The 23,446-nt window shown below is 40.8% G+C and overlaps 2 protein-coding genes across 4 annotated transcripts; one reads left to right on the top strand and one right to left on the bottom strand.

The window, feature by feature from the left end:
* Window positions 1-304: 304 nt before the first annotated feature.
* Window positions 305-10,675, bottom strand: tbc1d25 (TBC1 domain family, member 25). The gene is made up of 7 exons (XM_061840975.1): window positions 10,339-10,675; window positions 8,839-8,948; window positions 8,588-8,742; window positions 6,247-6,374; window positions 5,984-6,172; window positions 5,008-5,283; window positions 305-4,445 (listed from the first exon to the last, which is right to left on the bottom strand). Exons 1-7 carry the CDS (start codon window positions 10,381-10,383, stop codon window positions 2,790-2,792), a joined length of 2,559 nt encoding a protein of 852 aa, XP_061696959.1. The 5' UTR covers window positions 10,384-10,675; the 3' UTR covers window positions 305-2,789.
* Window positions 10,051-23,446, top strand: ccdc22 (coiled-coil domain containing 22). 3 transcript variants are annotated; one of them, XM_061841000.1, is made up of 16 exons: window positions 10,051-10,184; window positions 11,626-11,803; window positions 12,613-12,745; window positions 14,146-14,252; window positions 14,474-14,558; window positions 16,385-16,554; window positions 18,168-18,383; window positions 18,469-18,630; window positions 19,230-19,349; window positions 19,425-19,541; window positions 19,619-19,720; window positions 20,258-20,365; window positions 20,703-20,798; window positions 21,023-21,082; window positions 21,170-21,244; window positions 22,687-23,446. In XM_061841000.1, exons 2-16 carry the CDS (start codon window positions 11,756-11,758, stop codon window positions 22,798-22,800), a joined length of 1,713 nt encoding a protein of 570 aa, XP_061696984.1. In that variant the 5' UTR covers window positions 10,051-10,184; window positions 11,626-11,755; the 3' UTR covers window positions 22,801-23,446. The 3 variants fall into 3 exon arrangements, with proteins under 3 accessions (XP_061696984.1, XP_061696992.1, XP_061696974.1); XM_061841008.1 differs by having other exon boundaries at window positions 10,052-10,184; window positions 14,146-14,241; XM_061840990.1 differs by lacking the exon at window positions 10,051-10,184 and adding an exon at window positions 10,859-11,226.

The following is a 23,446-nucleotide window of genomic DNA, read 5'->3' on the forward strand; positions in this document are numbered from 1 at the left end:
TCTGTTCATAAAGCTCGGTCAAGAAGACAAAAACTTACTTTTACATTTCCAAAAATCACAGCAACAATACCCAATATTACCACAATAAGGATAAAAGGCAAAAACTGAATACATTATAACAGAAATGAGATTCAGATAGGACACAAGGAAGGCAAGGAGCTGATTTGCTGACAAGACGAAAAATTAAGTATAGGCCTAGGAAGCACTTGAAATTTTTTTTTAACAAAGAAATGATATACATCTTTTACTAAGTCACGCTTAAGATGATAGCAAAATTTTATTGAACTTTGCCAAAATGTGGAAACAAACAGAGTTGTAGAGAATATTTATTTGTGCCCATTATACAATCATATTGTAAATACAATTAAAAAGTGTAACTGCATTGCAATTCTTGACTGCAATCATTTATATTACAAATTCACATTGGCTCACTGTCTAGCCAGGTACTTTGTAAAATATTAAATAGGATCTGCAAACAAGGAGGGTTGGAAGGCAAGAGCAAATTTTAGAGTAATAAATACAAAATAAATCATATTACACAATAAAATAAAGGCCTCTCAAAAAAATTTACAAAAAAAGCACACTTCTGAAATATGCATTAATTCAAGTAGTTCAATCATTGTGGTAAAAAAAAAGGCCCCTTAGACCTTAATATTGTGTTCAAAAGTATATCTTGTTTTGGGCAACAGCATGGGGGGTGTGGTGGTGGTGGGGGGATTATTGGCATACAATCACCGAAATTAAATCAAGTCTTTTCCATTTTATATGCATGAAAAGTGTACAACAGGCCTGACTCAATGAGCACGTTCATAACCCAAAAAAGAAAAAATACAAGCAATATTGTGGTCCAACCATGATACAATAGCATGTTATACTCTCTTCCTTTTGACACCATTAGAGACAAGTAAAAAGTTGACAACAATGGAATTCAGTATGATAACCTCGCAAATTTGTGTTGCTTCGTTTTAATGGTAGTTTGTCTTAATTGTAATGTAATTTTTTAAAATCCTAATCAACTGGGCGAAAACAGCATTTCACAAATACGGATGGCTCATTTGTTCATGGCACCAACTGACCAGTTAATTAAAATGTTGCTAAAACACAGCAGGTAATGTTTTATTATTATTTTTTTTTAATCCACCAGAAGGGCCGCACTACCTACACAACAGCGAGAGATATTTGCAGCGCGGATGGAAATCCACTTGAAGGCCTCGGAATCCCCAGATTATTAGGCACTTCTAATAATCCAGCATCATGTGCTATTACACTTTATACTGCAGTCTGAATCTCAGAGAAGCAACGGCAAAAACATTGGCTGTAGAGCAGGAACTCATTAGCAGCTTTCAGAAACTATAGATCAACATACTGAGATGTTTAAGTGGTTCTTTTGTTCAATTCAACTAAACAGGGAAAAAAAAAAAAACAATGTGCAAAATTGATCCATCTCTTGAAATAGTGACCAGTCCATATAATTACATGGATTGTTGTCAATTAATTTTAGCTTTATTATATAATAATTCAATGGGAATTGAATTACTAATATTAGTTTGCTTGAAATCACATCATATCATAAAGGACTTTCAAGAAAATCAAGAAAAATTGATATATTATACAGGGTCTCATCACATTCGTTATGGGCTTTCATATTGGAATCCAAGACTTTTTGTGTCATTGCGAATTTAGAGAATATCTCAATATATAAGTTTAGAAATTGCTGCCAGACCCAATTGGGTTTAGTCATGTCTGTGTAGCTCAGAGAGAAAACAAGAACCCAAATATTTTGTAAACGCAAGTATGTGCGTTCATATACATGAGAACTTGAGAAAACAATCTTGGAAGTCCAGTGACTACAAATGAAAATAATACTTCATAGGAGGACAGATTATGAAAAAGACCAAACTAAGGTAACCAAGTCAAAATGACAGAAGACAGGGGATTTCCATATTCCTAAATTCATGCCTCCATTTTCCATACGGTTTATTCTCACTGGGGATCTGGGTATGCTGGTGCCTATCTCAGCTGACTCTTGGCAAGAGGCTTGGTACACCCTTGACTGGTCGCCAGTCAATCACAGGGCATATAAAAACAACCAACCATTTCCACTCACATTCACACCTATAGACAATTTAGCATTTAATGAATCTATCATACGTGATTTTGTAATGTGGAAGGAAACCAGAGCACCCAGGGAAAACCCATGCAGACGCGGGGAGAACATGCAAACTCCAAAGAGGTGACGCCGGGTTAGAACCCGGGTCGTCAAAACTGTGAGGCAGATGTTTTAACCAGTCATGTACCGTGGTCCCACTTTGCTAAATTATTTTCCTAAATGCACGGGAAGCTATTCATTATAGGCAGTGTCATCTTTGTCTAATTTCAGAGTAATGTTGTATTTTGTTTGTCTTAAGAGTCTGACATAACTTGATTTTATACAAAAAATGAAATAAATAGAACATAATGGGTGCAATCCATTAAGCAGCCAGAGTTATGTTATTCCGACTAGATTATCTAGTCTCACTCTTAAAATCTGTGTGTCGGGGTGGAGAGCGATTACTGTGCATGAAGTCATCTAGGAAGGTACAGTAAAAGCTTTATCAAATTTGTTGATAACTCCAAGTGACAGCAGCACAAATAACATGTGATCAGTACTGGAATAAATATTTTATGCAATTACCCTTATAGATATTGCCCAATTCAACGTGGAAAGTGTTCTAAAATAGTCCACAGCAATGGTGGGCCACCTTACTGAGGCGCTAGTAAGAATGGCAAGTCAAGGGTACTTTTGCAAGTCACGACATATGCGAAAGGGAGACTTGAGCTATTGGCGAAGGAATGGTCGTTGTCAGGTTATAGGTTGAGTTCCGAGAAGAAGACTGAGGGGATGATAGAGGGCTATAAATGGGTCGAGAAGATATGGTTAAAGATGGGGAGTATTGAGCAGCAGTGGTTGATGTTGGAGAGTCTGAGCTAACCTCATCCCCCTCCTCCGAGTCCCACACTTCACTCTGCAAGTAGTCTGCAAATAACGCCTTGGCTCGCTGTAGAATCCTGCCCAGGTTGTGCCGCCGGACAAGGCGATCAAAGTGCATGGCGAGCTCATTGTAATCCAAACTGTTCTTGATTATGTGGTCCCGGTGTTCCAGCAAGATAGACAAGCACAAAAAAAGCATGAAGGGGTTGCCTTTTCCAAACTCTTGGGGAGGTGGAAGAGAACATGGTTTGATGCCGGTCTCCAGTTTGGGGGAATTGTCCATGTTTGTAGAGGTGGTGCTTGAGGGTCTGTTGCTAGGAGAAGGAAGGTTGTTAGCAGATGACTTGGAGCCAGATTGTGATGGACCCCTCCCAAAAGGCAAAATTGGTGATGAGAGAAAGGAACGATTTTGAGCATGGGTGTGAGATGTAGCACATGTTTTTACAGTAGGGTTTGTCAAATTCAACCCAGTACCCCTGAGCAATTGTGCAGAAGATGTGATTACTTTTGGGACAGTTCTTGATAAGGCCTCTCTTCCACTGGTTGTGAATCCAAATGTAGTTTGTGAGGGAGAGTCGGGAGTTCCAACTGCCCAACCAGATGGTAAGGCTGAAGAGGAATGAGATAGGGTGTCACTCTTCCAGACTGGCACTAGGGGAGGTGATGATTCCGGTGAGAATCCATTGTTGTGGCATTTTATGAGCGGTGTTCTTTCTCCGGGATCCTCTTCGCTATCAGTGGTAGACTGACGAACTGGAATCCGTGATATTGACTGTGAATTGCTCAAACTCTGTTGCTGCTTAGTGTCCTTGATATCAAAGGAATCTTCATGTTGCGCAGTATAGTATTTAAACTTGCCAAAACTCTCCTCCAAAGAAGGACCCACCATACCTGCCCTCCCCACAATTGGTTGAGCAATACCTCGATCAATTCGAGGTCCAACTTTCTGACAGTCCTCTGTGACAGTATTCCAACCGACATCGGATTCTTCTCTTGATGGTCGAAGCATATGCTGTCTGCGCTGCTTATCTTTTAAATCCCAGTCGGGCCCAAGGCGACTGCCCGTGGTCATGTCTCTGTCTGTGAAACGCGTTCCATTGGTCTGTAGCAGTGGTCCAAGGAGTTCCACTTCAGTTTCAGGAGGGTCTGGGGGCAAGGAACTCCAAGTGACCTCAAGCATCCGTAGAGCATCATCGAAGGCAAACTCTCGCTTGAGTTCCAGAAGTAACCAACGATAACAGAAGAAAAGGTCATCAGCTCCGCAAGAAACCAAATATGAGTAAAATTCATAATCCGAGTACTGGAGAAGCAATTTTAGATGCTGGAACTTAATTGACATAAGATGTCCATCAGGCCGGAAGTTCCCCTCCAAACGTTTCATAATGCCGCAAAAGCAAATGTAGGCATGTGCTTCATTATCCATCACAGCTAATATAGGGGAAGCGATATCACTCATTCCTTGACAGTACGAGATCTGAAAAGGAAGCAATACACAAAGATCAAAACACACGTCTTTCATTCTTGACAATTAAGAGAAACCACCAATAACCAATTTTGTTCACGTATAAACTTATTTCTAGTTGAATGTGTATGCCAAAACAAGGTTCGTCCAAATCTTATCGGGATGCAAAATTGACAGCAATTTTAAATGTAACGTAGGACATCGCCAAAAGTTTTTTTCTCTCAGAAGAAAATTTCTTGTGCTTAGAAATTGCCCCTGTTGAAACATTCTATTGAATTTGCAGGTGAGTCTTGGTCAAGCCTTAGAGGAAAATGTGTTTTTACAATGCTATGCTGTCTTTTTGTTGTGTATGAACTGTTCGTCTCTTTCTTGAAGACAATGAATAAGAGGAAGAAGCCATGTTGTTGTGGCAGTACCTAAAAGTGGTTCGGGTTTCAAACCCCAACTCAAGTATATTCAGTATTCTTGACAACACTGTCTTGCCACACATTATCAGACAAAAATGTTTCTAAAATAAGTCAAATGGACATATTCAATGCCAAATTCATAGCCAAAAAAATTGAGCTATAAACACCTGTGGATGCGTGATGGCAAAGGTAGTAAGCAAATCTGTGAGAGCAGTCAAATGTGGGCTGTCTTCTGAGCCTGCGTAGTAGGGATGGGCACGGTCTGTCCTTAAAACATCTTTGAGTACATTCCCCCTGATAAATTCAATGTCTTCGTGACTGACGTGGGTCGTCCATTCTTTCTTCAACTGGTCATATTCTCTCGTCTTTCGCTTCATGTAGTCCATTCTTTCCTGTCCACTCAATCCATCTGGGTAGACATTAAGGAGGTAGCGCCAAACAACCTGAAGACAACCCAAAAAAATGTCATCCAGAATAATCCAACAACATCCTTTGAAAAAACTTTTAGCCCCCTGTTGTCAAGTCCGTGGAGGCTCTTACTGACCTAAATGTAACATCAACAAGGAAAGGCAAAACAACCACACATGTCCCGATTTCATGCTATCTACGTAAATCTCATCCACAACAGGCACCTTGCCGCAGAGAAGTTTGTTAACTATGTCAATGGAGGCTGTCATTAGTCTTCTACTACTGGATTGTACTACTGATGTCCGGGTCGGGTTCCCCTTCCCAAGTGGCCTTGACAGTTTACAGAGTCCTTTTTGAAGACACCTGAAGGTTATGTGCCAATACAGGCCCTCTCACAGCCCTGTGATTGCTACCTGTAGTTTCTGAAGACCACTGGGGTAGTCAAACCCAAATCCCTTGGAAACCTAGCAATAAGCTTTGAGGGGAAATTCCGATCAGCCGTGTCCATATCAGTAGATCTGAAGATGAACAGTCAATGTTAACTGTACTAGAAAAGGAAAAGCAGTTCCACCAAAATACCCATAAGTTTGTAATTGATGGTTTTTTTGACACCGGTATGTATCTGTGCAGTGGACCAATTGGGGGTTATTTTCAAGAAATTCCTTACAAAAATGAGCACTGGGAATTCTTTGCCAATGTATTTTAGCGGATTAGTATTTAATGGACCAACCGCACCTTGCGTAGTGAAGGCTCAACGCCCCCATGGTATATCCGCAGCCTTAATTCCTCCGGTCGTGTCAACTGTCCTTGACCATTGAGATAACTATGAAACTCGGTGTCACTCAGAGGGGGTTTGAAAGGCTTGATCTCCTCCCCGTAAGACCAGCTGAACGCCTGTTGGACTCGTGTCAGTGTGCGACCAACCTAAACAGAAATGTCACAACCGCATGAGTACAGAGACATATGTCAATTACAGGAGAATGGGTAAGGTTATAAACCTGGGACATTAAAGACTGGGTGAAGGGAAGAGCAGCAGATGCCAACGACTTCGTCCTCTCTGCCAGAAGCTGCTCAGAGCCAATCACATCTTTGGGGCTGATGATGTCCCAGTCCTCCATTACAGGACCTAAAATTGAACAAAGAATGACACTGTAAAAGTATTACCAACAAACAATGATTAAGCAGCTACCATTTTTTTTTGCTATACAAGGCTCTTTAATACTTCATAAATATGGATATGGAACACCTTTGTAAATCAACAAGCAGAGAGCCGCCCACGCAGTCTTTTTTTTTTCCTTTCCAATGTGACTTCCAGTTGGACATCATTCCCTTCTCCCTTGTTATCCTAAACTTCTATCGTTCCATTATCCAAGACACTTATCCTCACAAGGGTCACAGGTGAACTTCAGGGGAAAGGCGAACTACACCCTGAACTGGTCGCCAGTCAGTCGCAGGGCAGAATCAATACAATCACTGAGCAGGAATCGATCCCACGCTGCCTGCACTAAAGTCTGCTGTGTGTACCACTACACCATCAGCGACTTTTGTCCTAAACTTGCTCTACCTTATTAAATGTTTTGATAGAATGCATCATGGATTTGGCAGACTCGCTCATAATTCTGCTTCTCTTGTACCACTGCATTAAATGTGTACGTATCAAATAACAACAGAGAAGCATGAGACTCTTGTCAGTATGAACACCAAATTCGAGTGCATTATGCTGCACATTATGAGCTAAGGCACAGCAACAAGGTGAGGATTTGTTAGCATAAAGGTCACCCCCCCACCCCCACCAGCATTGGTCCTTACCACGGTTCAATTAAAACACGTATCAAACTGAAGGCCTGGGGGCCAGATCCAGCCCGCCACATGATTTTATGTGGGCTGCCAAGGCAAATCATGTGTGTCAACTTTCATGATTCTTGTTCAAATCTGAACCAAAATTCCAAATTGTCATATCATAAATGATAATGTTGAGATATTGCAATCATTTTTGTTACCAAACATGAACAATAGTTGAAAAACGCATTAACCTTGATTTCTGATTCCAAAACTAGTTCACCAATTTCATGTGCAGTAATGATGAGGGGGTTAAAATTTTTTCTGTCTCTCAGCTGGGCTGGGAACACCTTGGGATACCCCCAGAAGAGTTTGATGAAGTGGCTAATTTACACACCCAATTATTCTGACAAAGGATGCATGCTGTATGATTATTCGGGTCAAGAAAATCATCTGATGGAAAAACATCAACGTACAATATTGCCATGACATTCATCTGCCGGATGAGTGTGTGGAAAAACTTATGACTCTTCTTAGTAAGCCTGATGCGAATTCAAGATGCCCGCAGATGTCCCGACACATTTGTATGAGTTTATCCTTCTGGTCATTGTTTAGCAGTTTCAGCGCCGTCTTTGTGCAAACTTTCTTCTTTAGTGACTTCAGGATGTTAACCCAGATCCTGCCCAACTACTTTGCGATGATTTATGGATGGCCACGGATCATGACATGCTCGATCCCTGCCTCAGTCCAGCTCATTGAAGGCTGTGCCTGCGTGGATTTTCTCCGGGCCCTCCGGTTTGCTCCCACATCCCAAAAACATCCAACATTAATTGGACACTAAATTGCCCCTAGGTGTGACTGTGAGTGCGGCTGTTTGTCTAGATGTGCCCTGCCATTGGCTGGCAACCAGTTCAGGGTGTACCCCGCTTTTATCCTGTTGACAGCTGGGATAATCTCCAGCACTCCCCGCGACCCTTGTGAGGATAAGCGGCTAAGAAGATGGATGGATGAAAAGTTGTGCTGTTCTGTTTGCTGTGGTGTAATGACTTTGATTTGGTGTGAGGATGGCGTGTGGACAGGGGACTTGCTTAAACCCGTTGCAGTGGGGAAAAAAAGTATCAGCTTGTTCTTCTGCTTACAAAAATAAAAGGTACAATTGTGTTTCATTGTCTCGTGAGCGCCACCGTGCCTGCGCCCAATAGTGCGGTGCGCCTTATATATGTGTTAAATACTGAAATTGCACCCACAACTGAGACTGCGCCTTTTAATACAATGCGCCTTATGGTTGCGAAATACGGTAGTTGTATTTTATTTATTTATTTATTTAAACATCAATCCTGGAAGTTGTCTGACACGTCATAACACCAGCCTCCTGCTTACCTCCTAAGGATAACATAACTATACAATAGCAGTGTACGTCATTTTGAAACATAAGAAATTTCCCCCCAAAAAAGCCAGATCTGGCTGTGCTACATTTAACCCCCCAAAAACATTTCTGACCTCAGTATGGTGTCCACACCAATGTGTGTGCGTGTAGCATGTTGTTATTTGCATTCTTACTGTCTTCTGAAGGTTTCACGTCCATCTTGAGTTGCAGATAGGGTATGGCTGCACTAGCGAATGCAGCATTTAAATCCCCATCAGATGTTAAAGACAGGTACATCTCTGCAACACTTCCACCTCGAGACATGTAACTGATGTCAAAATTTCGCCGTCTAGATTGCAAACAAAAACAAAATTTGACACGTCGCGAACAGATTTACTCGTTATTGTCACGTCAAAATAAGTTTAATCATGGGAACCAGACTTACCCATTCAAATCAAAAGCTTTGATTAGAATATGCTGCAACACTTCCAGTGATGTAATTTGAGGGTCAACAGCAAAGGACCGAAACTCCACCGGAAGTGCTCCATCACATTTCTAAAATGCATTACAGTACAGTAGATTACAATCTAGAGCCAAAACATCACTCAAACCTATCCATCCATTCATTTTCTGAGCTGCTTATCCTCACGAGGGTCGCGGGTGTGCTGGAGCCAATCCCAACTGTCATCAGGCAGGAGGCGGGGTACACCCTGAACTGGTTGCCAGCCAATCGCAGGGCATGTGGGGACAGACAACAGTCGCACTCACAATCACACCTCGAGGCAATCTAGTTTCCAATGAATGCATGTTTTTGGGATGTAGGAGGAAACCAGAGTGCCTGGAGAAAGCCCACGCAGGCACGTGGAGAACATGCAAACTCCACACAGGTGGGCCAGGATTTGATCAACAGTGTGAGGCCAACACTCTACAGCTGTTCCACCGTGCCACCCACTCGAATCTATACGTATGAATATCCATTCTGTGATACATTACCCTAAAAATAGCCTGTCGAAAATGTAATTGTAGACTTTATTTTTAAACAACATAAGCAATGTTTGTTTTGCTTTAAATAGTCTTAGAGACAAAGCATGCTGTGTAGAACAGAGTGTACTCTATCATTGTACGGGTGAGTATAAAGAAAATCAAGCATGCTTTTGTAAAGATTTATTTGGTAAATAGATTGCATTTATAAAGCCACCATCACAGTACCTAAGTGCTTTATAAACACTCACATTAACCCATTCATACACCAATGGGCGACTGTTGCCATGCAAGGCACTGCCAAGCAACTGGGAACAAAGTAGGGTTCAGTGTTTTGTCCAAAAACAGTTGTCACACCGGCATGTGAACCAGTGAGCCTCCATTCTCTGGACAACTGAGCCGCAGCCGCTATTTATATAAACTGTGCAGATGTTACTGGACAAAACTGCCTGGCACGTCCGTCGTCGTTAAAATGTCTGCTTAATGTTTAGTTGGGATCCAGAACGCAAAATAAATATGAGTAATACAAACGCCATGATAGCAATGACCATATTAATGCTACTTGTCCATTTGACTGTAACAATATGACGCACCCGCGTGGTGGCGTTCGAACCAGGTGACGTCATCCCGAAGCCCTTTGACGTTAGTGTTCAAGTAGGTTTGTCATTCTTGCCGTGTGTTAGCTCAATGTTTGCCAGTTATGTCAAACACGTTAAGGTAATAAATACTACATGGTCGATCAAAACAGCATGACGTCAACGCACGCTGACTACGCAACAATGGTGACCATTAAAAATCTCAATCTCGCAGGTAGCACGATCCGAGCTGACCCTTACATGTAATTGAAATGATGGAGTGCATCTTACATGTAGTCGCACATGAATATATCCATACAAAGTAGATAACATGGGCCAAAATTATTCTGGGGAGGGCAACAAGACTGCGGGCTAACTGGCCGACATACCTTCACTTTGACTCGAACCACCCCCCGCTCTTCGTCGCTTGCCATTTTACCAACTTCGTTTTAGATCAAAGTGGCTCCGTAAAAAAATCCCTTCTTCCATCTACACCAACGAAGTGATCAATAACATAGTTAGCCGAGTCGCTTGACTACGCTAATGGCCTTCTTCGGGTTTTTTCCTTTCATAAAAGACCTGCACATTTTATTACTGCCATCTATTGACCATCTCCTATGTTGTATACGTGTACTGTACAATAGTTCTGAACGCTTCTTGAAGTGCTTCTAAAATGAAGAATCTATTTTTAAATTTAGTTTCACGTGATCCATAACTACTCTCTGATGTAAAGGTGTATTTTTTTTAATAATTTGAATTAAAAAAAAGATTCTATACCATGCAATCATTCCCTAAATCATGTCATGAGACAGTAATCTTGATGTACGACGGGAATTGTAGTCATATTTCCATGTGGTTGCATATTTATTCGGGTGAAAATACTTCATTTCCCATAAACCCATCTGTTAAGCGTTTGTATATTTATTTTTTTTTCATTTGTCTGCCTTTACAGTCGGACAGAATTGTAAATTTGAGTCTTTAGCAGGAGCAGATTGGATTAGGTTGTGTATGATTTATTCGCCTGGTTTGATTTGGACAAGAGAAGTAACTTTTGAGAGCTGAGTTTCTGCTCACGAATAAGTAGCTAAATGCTAGCCGACTGAAGCTTGTCCTCCTGCAGTTTTGCCACAATGGGGAAGCCACAATCTGCCCATTGACTCATTAGTCCAAAAAGCTGAAGGCTTCGATGCGCTGCTTGTTTCCTGCGCGTTGATTCAAACGCCCGACATGGAGGAAGTTGACAAAATCTTGATACACGCCCTAAAACAAGTCGGCACGTAAGTATTTGGTTCCGTTAGGGTTCTAAACTTTGACAGAGATACCTTTTTCATCCACAAGGGAAACAGTTCCAGTAGTCAAGGAAAGTTAAGCATTTAGTATTCAAATGAAGAACAGTATAAAACATGACATCAGTACAAGTCTTTTAACAAGAATCAGGAGTCGAATAATGTGCTTGCTGATCATAAGAAATGTGTTAAATTTAGGTGCTTGGTGACGGATGAATAGGGTGTTTATTCACCCCCATGGTTGGCAACATTGCTAGCACAACATTTATTTTGCATTGTAGGTCAATCAGCTAAATATGTACAGGCCATCATATGATCCAGTAAGACAGTCATCTTTCAGTTAAAACAACAACAACACACATTCCAATACATTTGTTCTGCTTCTTGTAGAGAGCTGAGTGAAGAGGTTGGTAGCCTCAAAGACTTCACCAGTGAGCTGATAGTGGAGGCTGTGGTGAAATGTATCAGGGTGATCGATCCTGGCCTGGGTGGCGCGCTGCCAACCTCCCTCCCGCCTGGCATGTCTGCCCGCTTCAGGGTCGGCACGAGCCTGGCACAGGCCTGCCAGGTAAGACATATATAAGACATATTGGCATGTGGAGCAGCTGTTTTTATTTGAGTGAGGCAAAGAAGCCCTTTGGATGGAAAAACAAAAACCTGCTTTAGCTGAGAAATTTGCATTGTTACTATGTTACATTATTATACTTGTTCAACATCATCCTTCTGTGTGAAGTTTGTGCGTTCTCCCGGTTTATGCTCCAACCTTTATCACATCTGGATTGAACTTACTTTGGCTTTACACCCTTGGAGCCCACATACAACTTTAGACAAAGAAAACTCTAAAACAGATGAATAATTAAGCTCAGTCACTGATGGCTGTAGTGGAACACTCACCCGACTTGGTTGTGTGCAGCGTGGTTTCAGTTCCCATTCAGTGACAATGGGAATGTGAGTGTGAATGGTTGATCGTGTCTATATGTGGCCTACTTCTGACTGGTCACCAGTTCAGGGTGTAGTCTGCCTTTCAATCCAAAATCACCGTCCCATTACCCTAACCAGTATTAATGGTGTTTGAAAATGGATGGATGGATAATTTAGCTGATTATAGGGATAGATTTATTTAACGCTGTGCATTTCAATGTACTCTCTCCCCAAAAATTGTATGTCATTTATTTAAAAAACTGGTACTAGTTGCAAAGAGACAAACCAAACTTTTGTTGCTTTTCAGTGTTCCTGGAATAAAACTTTCTCATTTAAATTTATTTATATAAAGGATACTACAAGCAGTTAAAATTGAGCTTTATTTCTTGAATTTTCATGAAAAGAAATGACAAAAACACGCCTGACCTAACAATGAAATGTAAAATTTATTTGTAGGACATTGGTTATAAAGGCGAGATAGGTTATCAAACCTTCCTGTACAGCAGCGAAACGGAGATTCGCTCCCTACTCATGTTCCTTGTGGAGAAACTGCCCAGAGAAAATGCTGAGGCCTCCGACCAGCCAACAGGTATGCAATCACCTCCATCATTAGAAATGAATTGATCTGGGTTAAATAAGATAGGAATAAAATAAAACTACTCACCCTGTGACAAAAAATAAATACAGTACATTATAGTGCAGTACAGTACTTCTTTCCCTTTTGACTTGTCCCATTAGGATCACCACAGCGTGTCGTCTTTTTCCATGTAAGCCTATGTCCTGCATTTTCCTCTTTTACACCAACTGCCCTCATGTCTTCCCTCACGACATTCATCAACTTCCTCTTTGGTCTTCTTCTCGCTCTCCCGTTCTACCGATATACTCACTCTCCTCTGGACATGTCCAAACCATCAAAGTCGGCCCTCTTTAACTTTACCTCCAAAACATCTAACCTTGGCCCCTCATTTCTAATTTCATCCAAACTTGTCACTCACAGGGAGAACCTCAGCATCTTCATTTCTGCCACCTCCAGTTCTGCTTCGTGTTGTCTCTTCAGTGCACTGTCTCTACTCCGTACATCATGGCCGGCCTCACCACTGTTTTATAAACTCTGCCCTTCATTTATCTGTCATATAACTTACCTGGCACCCATCCTACACCCATTCCAACCTGCTTTGACTAATTTCTTCACTTGATGACCGCGCTCACCATCGCTTTGGACTGATATATTTAGTCTTCCACCCTTCACTACCGCTGCCCTCGTACATGTTCTGTATATTATTTCTGCCAATCCAGAGCTTCGCATGGAGTATCACAGTTCCACTCACGATACTTTCCCATAGGCTTTCTCTTGATTCACAAAAACACAATGTAGCTCCTTCTCACCTTCTCTGTACTTCTCCATCAATATCCTCAAGGCAAATAATGGTTCTATGGTACTCTTTCTGGGCATGAAACCATAGTGTTGCTCACAAATACTCACTTCTGCTCTGAGTCTAGCCTCCAATACACATTTCCATAATTTCATTGTGTGGTTCATCAACTTTATTCCTCTATATTTCCCACACCTCTGCACATTACCTTTATTCTTGAAAAATGGGCACGAGCGTACGTTTCCTCCATTCCTAAGCCATCTTCTCACTCGCTAGAATTCAGTTGAGAAAGAAAATGGTCAAAAACTCCACAGCCACCTTTCCAAATTGGTTGTATACCTCTAATGGTATGTCATCAAGACCAACTGCCTTTCCATTTTTCTTCCTCTTTAATGGTTTTCTACTTTCCCCATTCCTAATCACATCTCAATGTATTCTTTTTGCCTCTCTTTAGTCCTCAAGTGTCCGACTTCTTTTAAATATCTTCCCTTTACACAACATATTACGCAAACAGACATTAGGCTCCTGGTCCACATTCTTCCCATAATGAGTACCATTTTAATACTGGATTGACTATTTTGAGGGGTAAGACAAATTTCTTTTTTCCCCCCTGTAGGAAAATCAACTATTCTTCAGAGAACTATTGCTGCTGCTATTAAAGCCCAGCTTGTTGCACCTTGGGTCCCTCCAAACTGCAGACTGCCACTGCATGGTGAAACACAAGTAAACTCTTAAAATTGCACTTTACTCTCGGTTTTGTAGTAAAAATATTGGAAAGGGAGAAAATCAGTACCCACTGATCCTGTGGGTACTGTCTTCTTGCTACTATAGGTTCACCGCTGTGGAGGTTACAGATAATGTTATCACTTTAAAAGCTCTTTAAGCACATTTAAAAGAACTTATATGCTTATTTTGTTCTCTGACATGTTCTTTTCTGTCCATAGAATTTTGTGGCCTTGCACAGCTTCCATGTGCGGCCCCTCAGTTTGCCTCATTGTTTTAAAGAACCAAGGAAGAAATCACTTGAAGGTAAGCGTAGGTTAACAGTAATGGCTGATGATTAATCATCTCAGTGAAGTCTACGTAGTGATCTGAAAATGTGTTTGCCCTGTCTTGAATGTTTTTTTTGTGTCTGTGTGTTTTTGTCACACTTAAATGTTTCCCTTCAAACAAATTTAATTATTAAAGAAAGACTACACAAGTAAACACAAAACGCACTTGTAAAATGTTTTTTTTTTTTTTGTCATTATTAAAGTAGGAAAAAAAAGTCTAAACCTACATAGCTCTTGTGTGAAAGTGATTGCCCTCCCTGTGAGGTGTTCCGGGCATGTCTCACCAGAAAGAGACCCCGGGGACGACCCAGGAGAGGCTGGAGAGACTAAGTCTGTTGGCTGGCTTGGGAACACCTCTGGATCCCTCTGGAAGAGCGGGAAGAAGTGGCTGGGGAAAGGGAAGTCTGGGTATCCCTGCTGAAGTTACTTACCCCACGACCCGACCCGCGAAAGCCGTAGAAAATGGATGGATGGATGGATGGATGGATAGATGGATGGACGACATACCTGACAAAGTGAAGTAAACTAAAAATTGTCAAAAGCTAGACATCATGCTGAAGAAAATAGAAATTCAGGAAGAAATGAGAAAAGATGCAATTGAGATCAATCAGTGTGGAAAAGGTTATAAACCTATTTCTAAAGCTTTGGAATTCCAGTGGACCACAGTGAGAGCCATTATGCACAAATGGTGAAAAATATGAACCATGGTGAACCTTCCCAGGAGTGGCAGGCTGACCAAAATGACCCCAACAGTGCAGTGACGAATCTTTCAAGAGATCATGAAACATCAAGGTCTAAAGAACCGCAGGCTTGATTTGCTTCATTTAAGGTCAGTGTTAGTGACTGCAAAAATGGTCTGTATGGCAGAGTTGGAAGACGAAAAACAGTCAAGTCAAAATACTGTAACTAAGACCTGTCTCAATTATGCCAGAAGACACCTTTATGATCACTTTTGGGAAAATGTACTGTGGTCTTACGAAACAAAAGTAAAACATTTGGGAAGGTGCTGCGTTACATCTGGTGTAAAAGAAACACCACATGATACCAAAAGTAAAACATGGTGGTGGTAGTATGTTGTTCCAGGGGCTGTTTCCTTACTTCAGGACCTGGAAGACTTGCTCTGATAAATGGAACCAAAAATTCTACTGTCTACCAAGCAATCCTGAAGGAGAATGTCCGGCCATCTGTTCGTGACCACAAATTGAAGCAAACTTGGTTTCTGCAGCAGGACTGTGATCCAAAACACACCAAGCAAGTCTACCTCTGAATGGCTCAAGAAAAACAAAATGAAGCCAAGACACAGTCCTATTTAGATGCTGTGGTGTGACCTTGAAAAGGCAGTTCATGCTCCAAAAGCCTCCAATGTGGCTGAATTATAACAATTCTGCAAAGATTAGTGGTCCAAAATGCCTCCACGGTGCCCCCACAGGCTCATTGCAAGTTATCGTAATGCTTGATTGTAGTTGCTGCTGTTAAGGACAACCCAACCAGTTATCATAGGCTATATTTATATATATATTATAGGGTTGGTTTCCCCCCTTAATAATGAAAACCTTAATTTGAATATTGAATTTTGTGTTCACTTGTGTTTTCTTTGACTGATATTTACATTTGTTAGACGATGGGAAATAATTGACCAAAAAAAAAAAAAAAATCAGGAGAGGAGAAACACTTTTTCACACCTCTGTAATTCTACTAGGACTATTTACAATGGTGACTGCTCGTTCATCTGACATTTGCTGATGTTTGTAATGTAGTTCACAAGATATTGCAATTGAATTGCACTGTGTGACATAATTTCAGAGATCAGAGACTACCAGCGAGATTTTCTTCCCCTTGTCACTGTTCAGCTCCCCCATAATACCTCTGTGGCGGCGTCCTTACTGGAGCAGCACACATCTGAGCTCAGTGCGGCACAGGAATGGGAAAATGAGTGGAATAGTCAGGGACTCCTGTCTCGTCTTACTCCGGAGGTAAATACATTTGGCTTGCCACTGAAATATGTCAAAACAGAAATCTATACAAACATATGATTCCAAAGGCTTTACAGTTATGCATGTGTGTAATGGCTAGTCAGTACAACCTCGGTTCTTGACCACAATCCATTCCAGAAGGCAGTTCGAGAAGTGATTTGTTCGAAAACCCCATTTTTTTTTTTTAGCTTTTCCTGATAATAAACTGCATAGTAGAAATACATGTATAGTTTAAATACTTTGTATAATAAAATGATTTAAGAAATACATTTATTTTTTTGCTTTAAATTTATGCTTTGGTTGTAGAGTAGGCTAGGCTGGGAGTGCATTGCCGTATCTGTTGCGACTCGGCCCCCAGCCATGTAGACTTTTTTTAATTGACAAAAGTGTAGAATAAGTTTAAACAACAATAATGAGGGGGGAAAAAAAGCGATTTTTTTTTTTTTTTTCCTCATTTGTTCAATAAGTAACATACTGGGTTTTTTCAACGGCGTGGAAATTCACAACAAAGCGCGTTGTGGGTCAGCTGGTCGGGCCGCGCGCATTATGTTATTTCCGGGTTTTGTCGGGGGCGTTCGAGTACCGATTTTCATTTGAAAACAGAAGCAAAGAAATCTTGAAATTTGCATTCGAAAACCGATATGTTTGAGACCGGAGTATTCACTGTACTTAAATCATAATTTTTGTATATAAATTAAGTGATGCAAGAGTATTTTCGCGTAGTATAAGTTGATTGAATACCACTGACTTCAATTGAAAATGATGACAAAAACTTTTCTATGGGGTTGTGCCGCCAGATATAGACATTTCACGTTTTATAAATAGGCACTGAGATGACTTCGATTGGCATAACGTGAGTGACTACCCCTGACCTGGACTGAGAATGAGGACAAATGTTTGGGATTGTACTGCTAGATATATCTCGATGTTTTATTTATTTATTTATTACATTGGAAAAAATCAATCAATCAGAAATGTGTGTGAGGATAAATCGAGTGGACTTTATAAATAGTCCTACAGAGAAGAGTACTGAACATACAAGGTACAAAAAAAGATTTACATTTATAAAAAGGCTTGAATTTTATCCAGAATGGACAGCGTAGCTTATTTGCACAATTGTTGTGTGACTTGTCAACGAAAGTACGCCTGAACACACTGGTCACATTGCTAGCATGTATGCTACCACGTGTTTTAGTGTTTATGTAAGCTGCCAAAAGATGGCACTCACAATGCAGAGAGGAATAATTTCTTTTTACATCTGTAAGCACAAGAAACTTACATTGCCCCACACACTGCCTGTGTAGGCAGGTCATTAAAGACGATGTTGTTCACACTCTCAGTGTCATAAAATTACTAGACCACACCAAAGAAAATAGCATAACTAGCAAATAACAAAAGAATGACTCAAAAAATAATCGAGACAAAACATGAACTTTAAACGCTATTTACATTCTTGCAGCATGCTTTGCAGCACTAAGGACCTTTTCAACTTGAGGCGTTTGCTCACCTGCAAGTGTATGCAACATTGTGAAAAGAGCTATGTATTAACGTTTGCTGTACATGTTCAGATTAGTTGTACAACCTATGCTTAACAATTGTCTCCTTTCACACAGGACTACAAGGCCCGAAAACTGACTCGGCTACATAAACGTATTGAGGAGCAGTTGCGTTCTGCTGCTCTTCCCCCAATGGAAAGTGCCTTTGGTGGTCTTGGCGCCACCTCTGATTTGTCTGACATACTGCAATCCTTCAGGGGGTCTGCTTCTTCTGGTCAAAACCTACCAAAGGGCTCTCACTTTACCCACTCCCAGAAGTTCACTTTTGCACAGGTGCATACTCCTGGTGGTGCAGAATGAATCCAATGAATTGTTTCAAATTATTCACTGCTCTCTGTTTTTGTGTGCATTGGATCAGGAAGTAGAAGCAGCGCCATCCCCTGGGTGGCAGACAGCTGGTGACAACCATCAGAGTCAGCAGGAGGAGCTGGCATCTTTGCAGCAACAATTTCAGCAGCTTTGCAATGATGTGGACCAACTAACTATGGAAGTAAAGCACCTGAGTGTCACTAATGCTCAGGTAACATCGACTCATTCACTCTCTCATCTGCACAGACATGATATTTCTTTATTTTCTAATGGCATCATACACCCTGTTATAACAGAAAATGTGTGCCTCATAATCATCCCTTGTGTTTTTTTCTTTAATCTTGACAGGTTATTTTAAGTAAAGTCTGTTAAAGGTCCCATATTTTTGCTATTTATAGCTCTATGGAGTGACTCACCAACATAGACTTATAAAAAAAAACTCCTTGGTTTTGTCTAATGCTTAGCAACAACTGCTATTAATGTTATCTCACTAGAGCCCACTTATTCTTTGGTCAAAACTAGGAGATGAAAATAATTTACATTTTACTAAGCTCTTTAACCGAAACAAATTTTATATACTTATGTCGTACTTAGGTGACTTGATAGAATGACTCAACTGCTGGCTGGCAAATGATCCGACTTGAAGCAAATATCACTACTGTGGTGGGCATTTTTAGGCATGGTTGAAACGTATTATTGGACTTTGGGAGATGGTTAATTCTGTGATGCTGTGTTTTGGAGCATGAAATCCATTTGCGGTTCATCGGACAAAATATCTTGTGTGGATTTGTCCAACGCCCGTCTGTGTAGATGCTTGACGAGTACAAGCAACGAGAGCTACAGAACATTGAGCAGGAGGAAAAGATCCAGCTGAAGAAGAAAACCATTGACCTATTACCAGATGCTGAAAACAACATAGTAAAACTTCAGGTTGGAGAGATGAGTGGACTTGGATTTCTTTAAGTGCCGCAAGACCACAAAGTTCATCGCTGCCTTCTCCTGCAGGCTCAGGTGGAGGCCAGTGCCAAACGCGTGTTGAACTTGGCCTCCCAGTGGGAGAAACACCGTGCGCCACTCATCGACGAACACCGCAGACTTAAAGAAATCTGCAGCAATCAGGATGTAAATATGCACGAGAAAATGATGATTCATTTAAATTTGTTCTGTACAATTTTTAGTTTACCTCCCTTTTTTCTCAGATGGAATCGTCCAAAAAGCTCTCAGAAATAAAAGTTCTACAAGACAAAATCCGTGTATCAACAGACGAGGCCAAGAAGAAGGAGGAAATATACAAGCAGCTGGTACCAGAGTTTCTAAATAATATCTGTGCATTTTTCCCTCCAACTACATTCCCATCCATCACTTTTTCCTGTACCACTTATCCTCACTAGTGTCTTGGGCCTGCTGGACCCTATCCAAGCTATCTTTGGGCGAGAGATGGGATACACGGCGAACCGCTCGCAAACCAATTCATTATATAAACAAGCAACCATTTGCACTTTCAGTCACACCTATGGGCAATTTAAAGTCTTCAAAACAACCTACCACGCATGTTTTTGGTATGTGTGTGGAAACCGGAGTACCCCGAAAAACCCCATGTAGGCCCAGGGAGAACACTCAAACTCCACACAAGCGAACCCTTATTTGAACCCAGCTCCTCTCAACTGTGAGGCAGAAGGGCTAACCAGGCATCCAGTGTGCTGCTACAAACACATGTATTATATAAAATAACACTTCATATGGTCCAATATTTTTGTAATACTAAATGCAAGTGAATTTGCATTATCGGTTACATGCTTTTTTTTGTCTATAATTCTGCCTTTTCTCTTTCAATACAGTTAACAGAGTTGGAAAGGCTTCCCCAGGATGTGTCTCGGGCATCATATACACAGAGAATTCTCGAGATTGTGAACAATATCAAGAAACAGAAGGAAGAAATCACCAAGGTAAGACTTGTACCGAGACTTCGCCAGCAACATTTATTTTATTAGTTTTTTGAAAGAAAAATGTAATAAAGATTCCATTCCTTGGGTAACTTTTTACAAACCCCTCAAATGCTATTAAGTGTGCGCTTCAGTTGTTTGTCGAATTAAAATGATGTGACGCTAGTAGTTCTCATCTGTCCAAGTACCTTTAACTGTTGGTTGAGTCTCGACTAGGAAGAGTAACAATACCTTAGTGCTCAAACAACCTTGGTCTGTAGTGATGCAGTTTTAGGAACGCAGTAATGCTTGCCTTGTCTGTGCATCCATTTTACCACCTATTTCTTTCTTTCTTTAACAGATTTTGTCCGACACTAAAGAACTACAAAAAGAGATCAACAACCTCACGGGAAAACTGGACAGGACATTTGCTGTGACAGATGAGCTTGTTTTTAAGGTCCTTAAAACACAAGTGTCTTTTCCTTAGTTACAATTTCATTCTATTAACTTTTAGCAAATTGTCAAACTCCTGTATCTAGCAGTTTTGAATTGTTCTATTATTTTGTGTGTGTGTTTAAGGCTTTAGAACGTCTCTGTGAACTTGCAAGATGTACCTAAAGTTCTTTTGCTACCATTCATGTGTGGACAAAATCTAATGCTTTATTTTGTGATCATTGCCAGGACGCCAAAAAAGACGAGTCTGTCCGCAAATCCTACAAGTTTCTGGCTGCACTACATGAAGTACAATCAGACATTCATCCTTTTCTCTACTACAATTATTTTCCCTCCTCTTTGCAATATTCTATTTCACTGTCTCCTCTTCTATAGAACTGCAGTCAATTGATCCAAACCATTGAAGACATTGGTACAATTCTGAGAGAGATACGAGATCTTGAAGAGCAGGTAAGATTTGTTGTAGGCTATTTTGTTTTTTAGATAGGGAATTTTCGAGTTAATTTCGTAAAATGTGAAGCTTTGCAGCGGTTCCTTTACATATTTTATCCTCGGCGGAATGGTGGCGGTAAAGCGTCGACCTCACAGTTCTGAGGACCTGGGTTCAAATCCCGGTGCGACCGTCTGAGCGCTCCCGGTGCTGAAAAGTCTTCTTGTGATTAATGCGCATGCGCGTATATTTTGTAAACTTCCAGCCAGTCGGAAACATCCTCATCCATGCTTCAACATGTGCCATTCGACAACTTGTCGCCGAGTGTTCATGTTCGCTATGGACTTCTCAGAAAGATGAACACAGCAAACGTACATATATATGTATATCTTTTTATCAACTTTTGTTTTAAGGTTAGGTTAGGGTTAGGATATAAGATATGTTAGCTCCCTCTATGTAGAAGAAGGGGAACTATGACACCGGGGGATTTCCCAGGAAGCTTCTGCTACATACACAGCATTCCCCTGTTAGTAACGCATGCGCATTAATCACAAGGAGACTTTTCAGCACAGGGGAGCACTTAAACCGTCACACCGGCCCCACTTGTGTGGAGTTTGCATGTTCTCCCCGTGCCTGCGTAGGTTTTCTCCGGGCACTCCCGTTTCCTCCTCCTCTCAAAAACTCATTGGAGACTCTAAATTGCCTCTATGTGTGGTTGTGAGTGTGAATGCTGGTTTGTTTCTATGTACCCTGCGATTGGCTGGCAACCAGTTCAGGGTGTACCCTGCCTCCTGCCTGATGACAGCTGGGATAGGCTCCAGCAATGCCGCGACCTTCGTGAGGATAACCGGCTCAGAAAATGGATGGATTTAAGTTCTATTCCAATTCAGTGAAGAAGATATCTGATGATTTATCCTACCGTCAGTATTTAAAGCACAGTGTGAACGCAAGACTTGGAGGAGGTGACCTACAATGAATAAAACTCACAAAAGTGACAATTATTTAACAACCCCCCCCACCCCCGCTTCCGCACTGAACAAAAATTACATACTGTCCATTCAAGGTAGTTATGTAATGAATAACACTAATGGAATCATTTTCAAAAAAGTCATCTCTAGAAAAGAACAATCCATGAAGACTCAAATAATTTACCTAGTGACAACTTAACAGTTGCAAACGCCTCACTGGTATGTGTCAAGCCCTCATGCCAAAAAAAAAACCCCTAAAAGAAAAGCATACAACAGCGCTGGGCAAAAATTGTGTGCTTCTCGTGTTCCATTTAATTTTAAAGGAGCAGGTTTAAAGGCAGGGTAGTTTAATTCTCCCATCACCTCTCGTTGTTAACTGGCTTGTATCCTGGTAGCGCCATGTTTTTTATGTCGTGCAGAGAGTGTGTAGATTATGCCTTAGTATCTGAATTGCTTTTATTCCAGTAATTAACATTTATTTGAATTGTCCACAGATTGACACAGAAACTAGTAACAAAACAGTGGCTAATCTGGAAAGGATTCTAGAAGACTACAAGGCCATTCGACAAGAGAATTCTGCACTTGCTGCCAAGGTCAAAGAGGGCTGACTCTGTACGTGACTGAAATAGGTCTGAGACCAACGCCATCGCTGTTCATTAATGCCGCCTCATATTGCCACTGGGAGCCGCTTTTGTGAAGAAGCTGAAATATTTGTACTACCGTGAGTGAACTAGAATTTTTTTTTTTTTTTTTTTTTTTTTTCCATATGTAAGTATGAATCCCGATACCTGATTTTTGGTGTTAAACATTTCTGTGGCTACACATCCTATGACTACAGATATGGACAAACTTGTCAGTTTACTTTGATTAAAGAATGTTGATCACGGAAATAATTTAAACTGAGAAAAATAATAATAGATAAAATAACACTGAAAATGAAGTGAATGAAGTTGGCACCGACAGTTATGACCACGTTCGAGCTGCCATTCCATACCTAAATTGAAATCAGCAGCGAATGGTGCTTCCAAACCTGCCTTCTTTGGTCATGGGCCATTGTCGTTATTGTTTGAAAAAGTGTTTGTATAGGTATGTGTGTCCACGCGTGTGTGGGTGGTATGTATTATTTCTGTTTTTCTTTAATACAATAACCATCCTTGTAATTTTCTGAATTAACCATATAAGAACTAAATGTTCAGTGAATGGTAGTTGAATGTGTCATCCAGATCATTTATTAAAATATTGTTTATCAAAGTG

The sequence above is a fragment of the Syngnathoides biaculeatus genome, chromosome 2 (genome assembly GCF_019802595.1).
Source record: "Syngnathoides biaculeatus isolate LvHL_M chromosome 2, ASM1980259v1, whole genome shotgun sequence".
NCBI classification, from domain to species: Eukaryota; Metazoa; Chordata; class Actinopteri; order Syngnathiformes; family Syngnathidae; genus Syngnathoides; species Syngnathoides biaculeatus.